Source organism: Maniola hyperantus, chromosome 20 (assembly GCF_902806685.2).
Source record: "Maniola hyperantus chromosome 20, iAphHyp1.2, whole genome shotgun sequence".
Classification (NCBI taxonomy): domain Eukaryota; kingdom Metazoa; phylum Arthropoda; class Insecta; order Lepidoptera; family Nymphalidae; genus Maniola; species Maniola hyperantus.
The window spans coordinates 11,640,600-11,655,977 of NC_048555.1; the positions used below are offsets into that span (position 1 = coordinate 11,640,600).

Here is a 15,378-nt window from a genome sequence, read left to right on the forward strand (position 1 = left end):
TAGATGATGCCCGCGACTTCGTCCGTGTGGATTTAGGTTTTTTGAAATCCCGTGGGAACTCTTCAACTTTCCGGCATAAAAAGTAGCATATTTCCTTCCCCGGGATATAAGCTAACTCTGTACCAAATTTCATCAAAGTCGGTTGAACGTTTGGGCCGTGAAAAGCTAGCAGACAGACAGCCAGACAGACAGACAGACACACTTTCGCATTTATAATATAAGTATGGAAGTATGGATATTTATCATTGATCATAACACGCGCTGCCAGTAAAAAGTAGGTCACATTAAGTGTTTTCAAGGGCAGCTACAGCAAATGAGCTTTAACTGTATCAAAACCAATTATGTTAAAACGTGTTCAGTCCTCAGTAAGCCTTGAGATCTTATGTGACCTTGTTTACTTCGCGTAATGTGACAACGCGGTGACGGTCTAGTGGTTGAGATGTAGGAGGCTGATTCGAGGGGTCCAGGGGTCGATCCGGGGCGCGCGTTTTAACTTTTTTAGGGTTCCGCACCTCAAAAGGAAAAACGGAACCCTTATAGGATCACTTTGTTGTCTGTCTGTCTGTCTGTCAAGAAACCTACAGGGTACTTCCCGTTGACCTAGAATCATGAAATTTGGAAGGTAGGTAGATCTTATAGCTGACATTCGGGAAAAAATCTGAAAACCGTGAATTTGTGGTTACATCACACAAAAAAAATTAAATTGTGGTCATGAACTAATAATTAGTATTTTCAATTTTCTAAGTAAGATAACTATATCAAGTGGGGTATCATATGAAAGTTCTTCACCTGTGTATTCTAAAACAGATTTTTATTTATTTTTATGTATCATAGTTTTTGAATTATCCTGCAAAATGTCGAAAAAATACGACTGTAGTACGGAACCCTCATTGCGCGAGCCTGACTCGCACTTGGCCGGTTTTTAAAGATTATTAGCCATGGCCCTTGACTAACATTCCCCTTTCCTTTCCAATTAAGCGTGAAGCTTGTGCTAGGACGACGACAATTATAGTGCAACGGGTGGGGTTTGAACCGGCGACCTTTCAAATTTCAGTCCGCACCTTTAACCGTTGAGTTATTGAGGCTATAAACTTTTTCGAAGCTAATGGTGAAGTTAAACATCGTGTGGAAAGTGAGTTTTACTCAATAAATGTTTTCAAAGGTGTGTCTTCCAATCTGTTGTATAGAAGCAGGCGTTACTTTGCGGAAATCCATGATATACAATGAACCAAAAGCTTAATTTGCTATAATCCGCTGAAACAGGGCGAAACTATCAAATTGGGATTTGTGTGGTGCTGCGTGGTGGTGGTGCGTATGGCTTGCCTAGTGGCTGGTTTTTCCTGCATGTTTACCAGTGGGAGGGCGGGCGGTGCATGTCGCATGCTGCATGTTACACCATACAGATCTGTTTCAGCGGATTATAGCTCCGCTTATAGCTTGGTCAGGTCAGCTATGTATAGGTTGGTGTGGTATGGTATATAAACCTTTCTCATTTTGTAAGGAGACTCGTGCTCAGTAGTGAACCGACGATGGGATGATTATAGTACAGTGCAGCTATAAGTTTTATTTTAACAAATAACGGTATTGGCGCCGATTCTGTTGTCGTTCTCTGAACTAAATTTAGAGTATATGCATCTTTTTCTTCTCAAAATTTTAGTGCATGCTACAACAATAGGCTTGCAACTGGCACCTCTGCTAAAGTCACGAGGTTTGAAAGCTCTAAATTAAATTTAAAATCTCAAACTGTCCTTTTTATATTACGAGTAGGTATATGTACACACATTAGTAAGAAGAGGAAATCTCCAACATTTAGGTGAGCTTAGAATCAGTACCGTTGTCAAATAAAAAACTGCAGATACAAATTACAAATACTACAAAATTTAAGAACAAATGCTGTAAAATCTTCTTCAAATTAATTGCAACAATTATATTTATTTATCAGACAATGAAGCGCAGCTAAATATTAATAACTGCAATTAATATCTACTGATGTAAACATGACGGTTTCCTGTTGTGATGGTTTTGGCATGGGTATACCATGGACTCACCGGCAAACCAGTTCGACTGATATTTTTTAACGTTATCCTCAATTTTAGCGTTTACACATATGACAAAACGGCTTTATTCACGTGTTTCGTCGACGAAACTAGTCGGGCTAGACGTCGACGAAATACGTGAGTAAAGTTTTGTCATACATATTGTGTTATCGTAGTCATCTATATCTTTTCCGTCTTCATTGACGATTTAAATACTGTCAATAAACCTACATTGCATATCTACAAAGTGGCGTTAAGAGTTATTAAATAAGTTACGCAGTGTTTGAAGAATAAAAAAAATCTGTGAAAAGTAAAATGAACATTTTATTTAATAAAATTACATAATAATATTGGAACACATTTTGTAAAACAACATAATATTATTATTTATTTTCTAATAGAAATAGCCATATTTTTCATCGAAAGGCTGTTGAGGTGGGTTCTGGGAAGACGGTCTAGGTGGCAAGTACTGACGATTAGCTGTGCCCTGAGATCCTAAAGATCCCTGAGACCCCAAAAGCCCTTGAGATTCAAAGGAACTAAATTCAATGTTACCATTTGGAGAACCGAAAGAAGATCCAGCGTTAGAACCAGACGGTTCAGAACTTTGGAACGTAGAACCAGGTGATCCCAATGTCGATCCAAAGTTTGTACCAAGGTTTGATCCACCATTGGTGCTAAGGGAAGAATCAAATTGCGGTACTCCGTAGCTGGTACCGGGTATTGATGAGGAAACTTGGTTGTATTGTTGAGAGAAACGATTCGGACCACAGGTAGAGCATGCAGCTGTAAAAAAAAGTTTTTTTTTTTAATTTATAGACTAGCGCTTGGCTTCAACCAGACCTGCTGGCAAGTGATAACGCAGCCTAAGATGGAGCACGCTTGCCTAGAAGATACCTATTCTCTTTTGACTTGAAGATACACCCGTATTGAAATTGGAGGATTTGGTTACTTTGATCTGATATTAGATCTTAATTCATTTAGAATCAAATTCTAAATATATAAAAGGAAAAGGTTACTCACTGACTGACTGACTGACTGACTGACTGACTGACTGACTGATCTATCAAACTGGTCTGACTGATCTAAATAAAATAAATAAATAAAATAAAATAAAATAAAATCAACGCACAGCTCAAACTACTGGACGGATCGGGCTGAAGTTTGGCATGCAGATAGCTATTATGACGTAGGCATCCGCTAAGAAAGGAATTTTGAAAATTCCACACCTAAAGGGGTGAAATAGGGGTTTGATATTTGTGTAATTCACGCGGACGAAGTCGCGAGCATAAGCTAGTATTATATAAAAAGTTACACAGTATATAAATAAATCTGTTGACTTTTTAAACTGTCTAACACCAGAATTCATCAAGAAAGGGGCTTCTTTAGAGGACGATTCAAACGACACGTGTCATAATAAATCTTACAAATATATAAAAGCTGACTGACTGACTGACTGATCTATCAACGCACAGCTCAAACTACTGGACGGATCGGGCTGAAATTTGGCATGCAGATAGCTATTATGACGAAGACATCCGCTAAGAAACGATTTTAAAAATCCAACCTCAAAAGGGGTAAAATAGGGTTTCTTGAAACTTGTGTAGTCCACGCGGACGAAGACGCGGGAATAAGCTAGCTTATATGACACATGTCGTTTTAGTCGTCCTTTAAAGAAGGCCCTATATTGACTATGAATACTCATAAGTAATAAGTGTTAGACTTTCTCAAAGGTAATAGAAATTGAACTCACGCTTGATTGAAGATCCTACGAAATTAAAACCAGCTCCAGATCCAGAAGAGCTTTGATCAGGAGGAAGATACTGGTTGGAGGTAGCTCCAGTGAAACCATTTGTAGTTCCAATAGAACCAAAACCATCGGCACCTTGAGATCCATCATTTCCTTTTCCATTGAAACCAAAAGTGGTTGGGCTTTGGCCTTTTCCATTTGAGCCATTTGTTCCAAAACCATTGGTGAAAGAGGGGCTTTGTCCGATTGGTCTGATACCGTTGTTTCCTTGGCCATTGGAACCAAAACCACTGCTCAAACTATTGCCAGCGTTGATGCCATTGCCCAAGCCATTGCTCCCAGAGTTAAAACCATTGCCAAAGCTGCCAATGTTGGCGCCAAATCCATTGGTGCCAAAGTTATTGTCCGGTGGAAGGTAGCCACGTTCGAGATGTTCTAAGCGGGCAGCTGAAGTGACGGCGATTAGGGCGAAAACGAGTAACTGCAGAAAAAAAAAACAAGTTTTAGTCATTATGAGGTAGGTAGATATGCTAGCAAGACGTGACGATCATACAAAAAGAAAAACTGGAATACAAGAATCATAATATAAACACATAAATCAAACGTTAATAAAGTTAATTTCCTGTATAACGCGTAGAATTTAACTCCTCACGAGCCATTTTAACTTTTTGTGTCAAATACATAGAATGTCAAAAGCACGATTTTAGCTACAGATAAGCTTTTATCTATGACTAGCTTATGCTCGCGACTTCATCCGCGTGGACTACATAAACTTCAAACCCGAATTTCACCCCCTCAAGGGTTGAATTTTCAAAAATCCTTTCTTACCAGATCAGCCTACGTCATAATAGCTATCTGCGTGCCAAATTACAGCCCGATCTGTCCAGTAGTTTCAGCTGTGCGTTGATAGATGAGTCAGGCAGTCAATCCTTTTATATATTTAGAAGATGTTAGCCCTTATTTCAAAGGTGAACCGTACTTTTGACATGACAATTTACCCATAGAGTTAAAATGGCGCGTGAGGAGTCATTCTTTACGGATTACACTTATAAAAGATGATTGAAACTTTTGTTAGAAAGCTTAAACTATACAAAGTTAACGCACTAATAATTAATGTCCGCGTGGAGTTTCTGTTTTAAAATTCCTGTGGTTGCCTTCAGGAATTTCTTGGTACTTTGATTTCCTGAGATAAAAGGTGTCTTTGTCTAGGGTCCCGCGATGGGTCTCTCTCTCTCTCTCTCTCTCTCTGTCCAATATGTTGTCATGAAAACAAATTCACTTTTGCATTAATAATATTAGCATTAATTAATATGGATTGACTCGTAAATCGTAACATCACTGGTTATTAGAATTCTTCTACTTTTAGATCATGCAGTAAAAATAGAATTGTAATTTGTTTATCTATATAAATAAAAAGAAAAACTGACTGATACTGACTGACTGACTACTGACTGATTGATCTATCAACGCAAAGCTCAAACTACTGGATAAATTGGGCTGAAATTTTCATTCAGATAGCTATCATGACGTAGACATTGATTTTTGAAAATACAACCCTTAACGGGGTATAATTGGGGTCTGAAATTTATGTAGTCCACGCGGACGAAGTTGCGTTGAATAAGCTAGTTATTAAATTAATTTTAATAGGTTTAACTTTCAGAGTCCTGAAACTTTTTGATATTACCCTCTCGTCCCTCATTACGAAAGGATTTTCCGAAATTTCTCTCGAGCTGGGCCGAATCAGCTAGTTATTTTTATAACTAATATTAATTAAAACTACTCATATTTGTGTATTTTTAAATACAAAGGAGACTTAGTTTTTTATGAATTAATATAAAATTAAAACGTTTACCTACCAATTTCATTTTTGGATCTGTGTAGGTACAACCAAATGTGATGCTCGCACAAAACTGTGAGGTTCGAGACACAATTGACCTATTATATACCAGATCATCAGATCCTAATCCTGAGCACCTCGCACGTGGCCTGACGTAATGTTTTGTGCTATCCTTGACTAGTCTCTATTTGTGACTTCGTTCATGTAGCCTTAAAGATGATAACCTATTACAGAACTCGCTACGTAGCTTTGGGAGACGTTTCAACTTTTTTTTAATACTTAAAATCACTACCCCTATTATAAATGCGAAAGTGTGTTTGCTTGTTGGTTTGTTGGCTTATTGGTTTGTAGGTTTGTTGGTTTGTCCTTCAGTCACGTTGCAACGGAGCAACGGATCGGCGTGATTTTTTTGCATGGGTATAGTCAAAAACCTGGAGAGTGACATAGCCTATTTTTTGCATGGGTATAGTCGAAGACCTGGAGAGTGACATAGTCTATTTTTTGCATGGAAATAGTCAAAGACCTGGAGAGTGACATAGCCTATTTTTTGCATGGGTATAGTCAAAGACCTGGAGAGTGACATAGCCTATTTTTGCATGGGTATAGTCAAAGACCTGGAGAGTGACATAGCCTATTTTTTGCATGGGTATAGTCAAAGACCTGGAGAGTGACATAGCCTATTTTTTGCATGGGTATAGTCAATGACCTGGAGAGTGACATAGCCTATTTTTATACTGGAAAAGTAAAGAGTTCCCACGGGATTTTCAAAAACGTAAATCCACGCGAACGAAATCGCGGGCAACAGCTAGTAAAAAATAAACCGGCCAAGTGCGAGTCATACTCGCGCACCGAGGGTTCCATACTCGAGTATTTATTTTAATATAAAACCTAGCTACATGCCAAATTTCATGATTCCAGTAGGGCGATTGTCTAAAACCTGCATCAATCATTATTACAATCTCAATTGTTCTGATTGGCTGAATTTGTGCGATTCTTGTTGCAACAATGCATTGTGGCCAATAGTGAGCGAGCATTAACCAATCAGAGATGATTGCGATCGTGACATTGTAGCTGTCAAACAACTGCGGTAGGGCCACTGGTCAACGATGAATCTAATGACATATCATTTATCAAAATCGTATGAGCCGTTCAGTATTGACAAGCGGACATTGAAACGGACGTACATACATACATACGGGTCAAACATAATATATCCCTCCTTTGGACTTTGCCGCAGTCGGGTAAAAAGTGTACAATGATACCTAACAAGGGTGTTACGGATATTAGCATCCGCATCCGAACATTCGCATTATTCCGCTTCCGCGGATGTCAAAATATTGGCATCCGCAACAACCCTGCTGTAGATACGATATGCATGAGGGGTAAGTTATTAGTATAGATAAAGTTTACTCCGGACCTCGCTTGTCACAGGAGGTATTACATTCAAGGGTAGACCATTAATTAAGCCAAGCACAACAATTCGAAAATTGATTAATTACGAAAGCCGTCTTAGGTCCTATCAAATCTTTGTTCTGCAGATCAGATTATCAACATCGTGATATTCGTGATTAGGATAACGTTAAGGAGAGTACTCATTGTATGCGAGATGTTACTACAAATGTACAGTACGATTCAAACTTAAATGCGTCTGCGTGAAGCTAGCTTTGCGATCTTGCGCATGGTAGACTCGAGAACTAAGTCACTTAACTGGCGGTAGGTTCCACTTCAGCTTAAAAGCAAGCTGTAACTATAACAAAACAAAGTAACTTCTCAACTCGACTGTACAAACAAACAAGACACGTATAGCGAGAGAGAGACGCATCAAGGAACTGGCGGGAATGTAGGAGCGAGACGTGCGCTGTTACCCTCCCCGCTACCTCGGGCGACCTCGGACACCCAAAATAATATGTGTTCTGCGCAACGTTTGCGCAAACTTCAGGGGCGCATTTACGTTCGAATCGTACTATAACTGATGTAAGTATAGACACTGGCAGCAAGCGAACCGTGGCTTAGCAGTCAGAGCATCGCGCGAATCCATGAGACGCATGTTCGAATCCTGCCGGTTGTGCAATTTTTGATATGTAATTAAAAAATTATTAAGTATAGACACATTGAGATGGAAATCGGGGTATGAGGTGGGGGGTCGCCCCGCACACCCTCACGTCACTCGCGCTCGCCCGTTATATTTTTATTATTATTATTATAATATTATTATTAATATATAAAAGGAAAAGGTGACTGACAGACTGACTGACTGATCTATCAAACTACTGGATGGATCGGGCTGAAATTTGGAATGAAAATAGCTATTATGACACAAATTGAAATTATAACAAATTTAATTAGTTTTTGCGATCAATAAATAAAAGTAAAAATAAATTCGATTCAAAATGAATTACCTATAGTAGCTTATATGTATATGTAACTGTATATTAATTGTATATTTACTATGTATATATTTTAAAATACCTAACTTGGCAATGCATGCATCATCATCATCAGCCTGTGGACGTCCATGTTGGACATAGGCCTTCCCTAAAAAGCGCCACAACGCCCGGTCCTCAGTCTTCCTCATCCAGCCACTTCCCGCCTGCCCGTTTATATCGTCGGTCTAGCGTGCTGGAGGGCGTCCCACACTACGCTTGCTTAAAAGCGGTCTCCACTCAAGGACTTTCCAGCTCCAACTGCCATCGCCTCTACGACATGTATGACCTGCCCACTGCCACTTCAGCTTGTATAAAATAAACAAAATAGTTACAAGTCCTACAATGAGTAACTAGCTTTACAATTATTAATAGTCGAAATTATGAATTAGCTCGTTTGCTAAGATTTCGCAATAAACTTTTTTGGGAACAAGTAAGGCTTTGTAGTCTGTTTTGGCAAATCGTGGTGCGACGTGAGGAAGTAGAAGAGGGCCGGTCACGTAGAAACCGTTGCGTCCTTGAAAAATAGCGTGCAAACCTAAATCGTGGAGAATATTTGGAATTTTACCAAGTTTAGTAACTCAAGGTATGGTTTTAACTGTATACTGACCTTAATAATCGAAGCATTTGGTGATAATTTGGACCTTTAGACAAATTTTCATTCCATATTTTATTCCCCGCTTAGGGGTGGAATTTCTGAATAATCTCCGTTATAAAAGAAACCTACTGTCAAAATTTCTTGTTTGGTACCCGGGAAGGTGAACCATAATAGTTAGAGACCAAATTTTCACAGAATGTGTATTCCTATTGCCGACAAACAACAAATACAGAAAAGGAGATTGCCCATTTTCTTAGGAGCTTTGGGACCCCCTAATATAATTGTTATGTCACCATGGTTTTAATTTTATTTTGTAGACAAATAATTAACTCTTTACATTCTGCAAACGATTTCTATTTATTCACCCAGGTTATAAAGAAATCTTATTTTTTATATTGCTGATATTGAGGTTATATTTAATTAATACTTCTTCAAAATAAGTGCATGTCTACGATTCTAACTGTAATTGTGGATATTTTCAATAATAGAGTGAAAAAAGTCGTAATAAAACATAATCGTAAAAAAATAACACATTTAAAAAAAAATTAATTTAAGTTTTGACACGATGCCACAAAAGAGTTCACGGGCGATCTCCTTTCAAAATTGCCACCATGAAAATTAAAAGTGTTATTTCTTTTGCGATGGTACGGAACCCTTCCTGTGCGAGTCCGATTCGCACTTGACCGATTTTACATGTATAGATTTCATAGTTTCATAGTAAGTATTGTAGTATGGAATCATTTGTGACGTCATGGTAACCTATACCAAGTAATTTAAAGTTTGTATAACTACTGTATTATTTGCATACTAAATAAGTGCAACAATCTATTAGGTTTTCAGTCGAATTTGAAGTGATGTCATGTCATGATTCTAGTCCATGTCCTATATTCCAATCTATTCTTCTAATATTATAAAACTAGATGATGCCCGCGACTTCGTCCGCGTAGATTTAGATTTTTGGAATCCCGTGGGAACTCTTTGATTTTCCGGGATAAAAAGTATGTCTATGACCTTCCCCGGGATGTAAGCTAGCTCAGTACCAAATCTCATCAAAATTGGTTAAACTGTTGGGCCGTGAAAAGCTAGCAGACAGACAGACAGACACACTTTCGCATTTATAATATTAGTTTGAATGGGAAAGCATATCTGTTTGTCTGCTAGCTTTTCACAGCCCATCTGATAAACCAATTTTGACTTTTCATCCGGGAAAATCAAATAATTCCGACGGGACAAAAAAAGCTAAATTCACGTAGATCAGAGTCATGGGCAACATCTATTTGGTACGAGATAGCTTGCATCCTAAAGATGAGCACTAACTGCTTTTTACCCGGGAAAATCAAATAATTCCCACGGGATTGAAAAACCTAAATCCACGCGGACACAGTAACGGGCATCTAAATATATAAAAGGAAAAGGTGACAGACTGACTGACTGATCTATCAACGCACAGCTCAAACTACTGGGCGGATCGGGCTGAAATTTGGCATGCAGATAGCTATTATGAGGTAGGCATCTGTTAAGAAAGGATTTTTGAAAATTCAACTCCTAAGGGGGTGAAATAGGGGTTTGAAATTTGTGTAGTCCAAGCGGTCGAAGTCGCGAGCATATTATAAGTCATCTAATAAAATTATTGATCAATTTAATATTTTTAGCGACTACTTATTAACTAAGTAATGAAACAAAAAATATATTATAAAGCAATGAAATACTAATCATATCATGTCTCTATTGTTTCTTGTTAAATTAATTGATGGTGCCGTCACTAATCAATTAAACGATGACGCTTAGTTTAGGCCGCTTACAAACTTCTTTTAAATGGAGCTTTATTTATCTGTTAGCTGTTAGGTGCATTTTTTAAATATATACCGCAAATACCATACCAGAAAAGAAAGGCAGAAAACTGCAAAATCTATGATAAAAAAAAATCACCGAAATGTATATAATATACACGCGCATAACTTCTGAATAACTGCACCAAATTGCTTATTTTTTTTGTTGTGTTCATAATTGTCAAGAAGACAAGGTTTGTATAAAAGTTTTTTTTGGAAATTCCTTGGGAAAATAGAGTTGACGTGGGTGAAGTCGCGGGCAACAGCTAGTCAATAAATACAATGATAGACGCTAAGGTCCCAAGATGCTAGAATATCTAGAAGACAGCTAGAAGACGAAGACGTAGATTATCATCATCATCATCATGATCAACTTATCGCCGGCTCACCACAGAGCACGGGCCTCCTCTCAGGTTTAGAAGGGTTTTGGCTAAGTGCGATCGGCAGACTACACAAACTTTTAAGAACATTATGGAGAACTCTCAGGCATGCCGGTTTTCTCACGATGTTTTTATAAGTGATATAATAATTACTTAAAAACTTTATTTTACTTACTTATAGGTTTTCTTGACAGACACGACGGATCGACAGACAGACGTGACGACAAAGTGTTCCTATAAGAGTTATTTTTTTTATTTTGAGGTACGAAACCCTAAAAACGTTTTAATTTCTCAAAAAGTCTGTAAGCAGCTTTACCTGTAAAGCATTTTAATTTGACCTTTTCAACAGTTTTGCGATATACGGAACTGGCCGGTAACCATACCATGAATAATATTCATGAAAATGGCTAAAAGATCTCGGTAATAAAAGTTTTTTCCGCACTTTAATGAGTTTTTGCAATTAATAAGTACGATTAAAGTTATAATTAGTTTCAATTATTTATATACAGGATGTTGACTTGAGATCGGTCAGAATCGTGCTTTTGAAAAAACCAAGTAAGTGCCTAGTGATTAAGAAAATTAAAAACACAACAGCACTGCCATATTGATTTTTTTTTTTCAAAAAGTTTATAGCCAGTGTCACTCGGGGTGATGTAAGGATTCTAACGATATAAGTATACACGCAAATCTGTTCAGGCATTTAGAAGTTACGGAACATAGAAACACCTAAATACTTGAACCCTGAGAAAAATTGCTGTTTAATTTCTACTTAGCCTATGTTTCGTATTTTTTGATAATTTTTTTATGCAGATTTTATTTTTACAAATTTATAAAAAGACAAGCTGATGCCCGCGACTTCGTCCGCGTGGAATTAGGTTTTTCAAATCCCGTGGAACTCTGTAATTTGCCGGGATATTAAGTAGCCTATGTCACTCTCCAGGTCTTATCTATACCCATCCGTTGCACTGTTGCGACGTGATTGAAGGACAAACCAACAAACCGACAAACAAACTCACTTTCGCATTTATAATAAGGGTACTGATATACTTAAAATCAAGGAAATGATCCCTATTTGTCTCGAATATTTTTTAATTCCGTCTCACTGGCCTCTACCAAAATAACATTCTATACTTAGACATTACCAAAAACTAAGTCAAGTAAATATGCATGTCAAGTTTTGACTTGATGACTAGCTCTAGCAACAGGTCTGGAATGCCTAGATCTGATTGCGTATCATTTATGGCAAGGCATTTTAATCCTAGGTCGGCTCTAAATCTTTGGATAAGTAGGTATCATAAAAGGCTACTCAGAAGATGTGCCTACCTACTTAATTTACTAACCTACATAATTTCATCATCATCATCGTCATAATCATCCGAAAGACGTCCACTGCTGGACATAGGTCTCTTGTAGGGACTTCCACACGCCACGGTCTTGCGCCGCCTGAACTGCGACTCATCTGATGTCGTCCGTCCACCTAGTGGGAGGTCTTCCAACACTGCGTCTTCCGGTGCGAGGTCGCCATTCCAGCACCTTGGGACCCCAACGTCTATCTATTGTTAAATGTTATCCCTTTCATAATGTAGCTCGCGGAGAAGGATAGCACTATATTTTGGACCTGTCAATGTAGTTTAGAGATTGTGCACAAGAGAATCTGCCCTATTATCTACCTAATGAATAATTTAATGAGAAAGACTAAACTTATACAAAGTGTTCCCTTTAAAAAAAAAATAGCAATAGAGATATCCAATTCATTGCTCAATGAAATTGTATAAGATACTAGCTTATGCTCGCGACGTCGTCCGCGTGGACTACACAAATTTCAAACCACTATTTCAACCCTTAGGGGTTGAATTTCAAAAAATCCTTTCTTAACGGATGCCTATGTCATAATAGCTATCTGCTTGGAAAATTTCAGGTCGATCCGTCCAGTAGTTTGAGCTGTGCGTTGATAGATCAGTCAGTCACCTTTCCCTTTTATATATTTAGATAAAACACCTCTTATATTAAGAATTTCTAAATAGAACCATAAACTTTAAGGAGTGCTAGATCCTTAACCGATAAATTTAGAAACGGACAAAAAATATAGTAAATGTCTATTAGAAGATTCTCCTTCATTAATAATGTATTTACAATTAAAAGGCATAATAACTTGGCATAATACGCGCAAGTCCGATTTACCGACTTACTTCATTAAAGGGATTGATCACACTTATCTGAATCTGTTCGTTAAAAAAAATATTTAAAAGCAATCCATTCAAACAGCTCATTAATAAAGTGTTATTTTATTTCCAGCTACCTATAACATACCTACAGCTAGTAACTTAAGAAACGCAGTTTCTTATCTCCGAAGTAATAAAACAACAACAATAACATAAATTCTAAATCCTATGTAGACTACATTTTATTATTCACACACACACAGTACCACTTTTACATTTTACAAAAAGATGGTTAAGTAGCATAATACGTCAAAAAAATAAAAACCAGCTTGTTCAGGTTAAGAAATTATCTACAAGTTATAATATAAATTACAGTATTAAATTTGAAATGTTTGAAAGCATAAAAATCAGGCTTAGAGCGTTTGTGCGCTATTCCGTATTCGATTCGTATCCGTGATTCTTCGAAGTGGCCGTCATACGAATACGTATGTACATTCGATTCGTATTTTTTTGACGGATACGTAAAATCACGGATGAGTGCACAAACGCCCTAACGAGATTTTCTCCGATCTCAAAAGACTTACTCAAGTTTCCCTCAACTTTACCTTAACTTTAGCTAGATATATTAGAAGATCTTTAATTGCTTGAAGGATAAGAAATAAATTACAACAAATTGTTTAATGTAAACTTTATTGAAATATCCTTATACCGACTATCGTATAATTTTTTTTTCCAAAACATAATTCAAATACTAATTATTGACATTGTTACACCATGGGATTCATTTGTCGTCATTGTCGTCAACCGATAGAATGTGTCCACTGTTATGTTAGACATAGGTGTGGATTAGATTGACATAGATTCCTTGCAGGGCTTTCATCTGCCGCAGTCTTGTCTTACGTCATGGCTCCCTGCGTTGGATTTGATGTAATTTATCTACCTACCAAATCTCTTTGCGGAGGTCTGCTGCGCTTACGCCAGTCCCGTACTACGGATACTTTGTATTGTACCCGATGTCTTATCAATCAGATTATTGATAAGAATTCATAATGAGCTAAGCATTCTATATACTAACTTAACATTGAAAACGTTTAAAAAATTAAAAAGTAAATTGAATTCAAGGTGCGTTTGAAAGCGATTAAGTGTTTGTTCTCCCCAACGCGTCATACAACCATTCCCAAGGCACGCCATTTCAAGCCATTTGGAAGCCAAACTTGGATATCGAGGCATACCGCCGTACATTCCGACCATATACGGCCAAGATGAGCTTAATGACTATGCATGAGGTCAGATTGGTCTTTCTTCAGATCTTCATTTGAACTACATAGATTATTCTCTTATGTAATGTTGCCTACTTGTGTGTTTTGAGTTACAAATGCTAGTGTATTCAATATTGCATGACCATACCCATTAATCTATACTAATAAATAAAATTGTAGTTTTAATATAAACTGTTTTAACGGGCTAATCTTCGGAACGGCTGAACTAATTTCGACGGGACTTTTAAAGATAAGTAGAGGATTAACCAAGGAGTAACATAAGCTACTTACTATTTTAACCCACTTTCAAAAAAGGAGGAGTTGTGTTTTTCTACCTATGTACACAGAAATCTGTCATTCTAAGTAACACTAGTCAATCTAACATTCCTATTTGCATTAAGCTCAAAGCCTAATGCAAATAGGAATAGATACCTAATTTGCCAGCGGGACAGGAGTTGAGAAGGCGGGTAGAGAGGTGTGAGGGGTGCAACAGATCGACGTGATTTTTGTATGGATATACTCAGTTAAAGACCTGGAGAGTGACATAGGCTACTTTTTATCTCAGAAAATTAAAGAATTCCCACTGGATTTAAAAAACCTAAATCCACGCGGACAAAGTCGCGGGCATCAGCAAGTTAATCTTTAATTAAAGAACTTGTATGTTTATTATATCTATATCAGTGAAAATAAGTGCCAGAGCAGAAAGGGCGTCTTCTTTGCCGCAAAGTAACGCACGGAGGCAGAGCGGCTGCAGCGCTGCTTTTTAAATCCATATGAATAAAAACGCGCGACTGCAGCGCTACACTTGCGCTGCGGCCGCACATCAGTCGATCGAAATTACTTATGTGGATCAGCCGATCGAAGTACATCAACCGATCAAATCACATCAGTCGATCGAAGCACATCAGTCGATCGAATCACATCAGTCGATCAAAGCACATCAGTCGATCGAAGCACATCAGTCGATCGAAGCACATCAGCCGATCGAAGCACATCAGTCGACCGAAATTACTTATGTAGATTTAGAAATTGCCGCAGCGCTGCCGTTGCGCCACGGCAAACGGAACAAGAATTTGCGTTTTCAAAAACGTTGTGGAGTACGTC

The 15,378-nt window shown here is 37.8% G+C and overlaps 1 protein-coding gene across 1 annotated transcript; it reads right to left on the reverse strand.

The window, feature by feature from the left end:
- Positions 1-2,420: 2,420 nt before the first annotated feature.
- LOC117991694 (uncharacterized) lies at positions 2,421-5,677 on the reverse strand. Its single transcript, XM_034979292.2, has 3 exons — positions 5,643-5,677; positions 3,790-4,267; positions 2,421-2,822 (listed from the first exon to the last, which is right to left on the reverse strand). Exons 1-3 carry the CDS (start codon positions 5,649-5,651, stop codon positions 2,431-2,433), a joined length of 879 nt encoding a protein of 292 aa, XP_034835183.1. The 5' UTR covers positions 5,652-5,677; the 3' UTR covers positions 2,421-2,430.
- Positions 5,678-15,378: the final 9,701 nt, after the last annotated feature.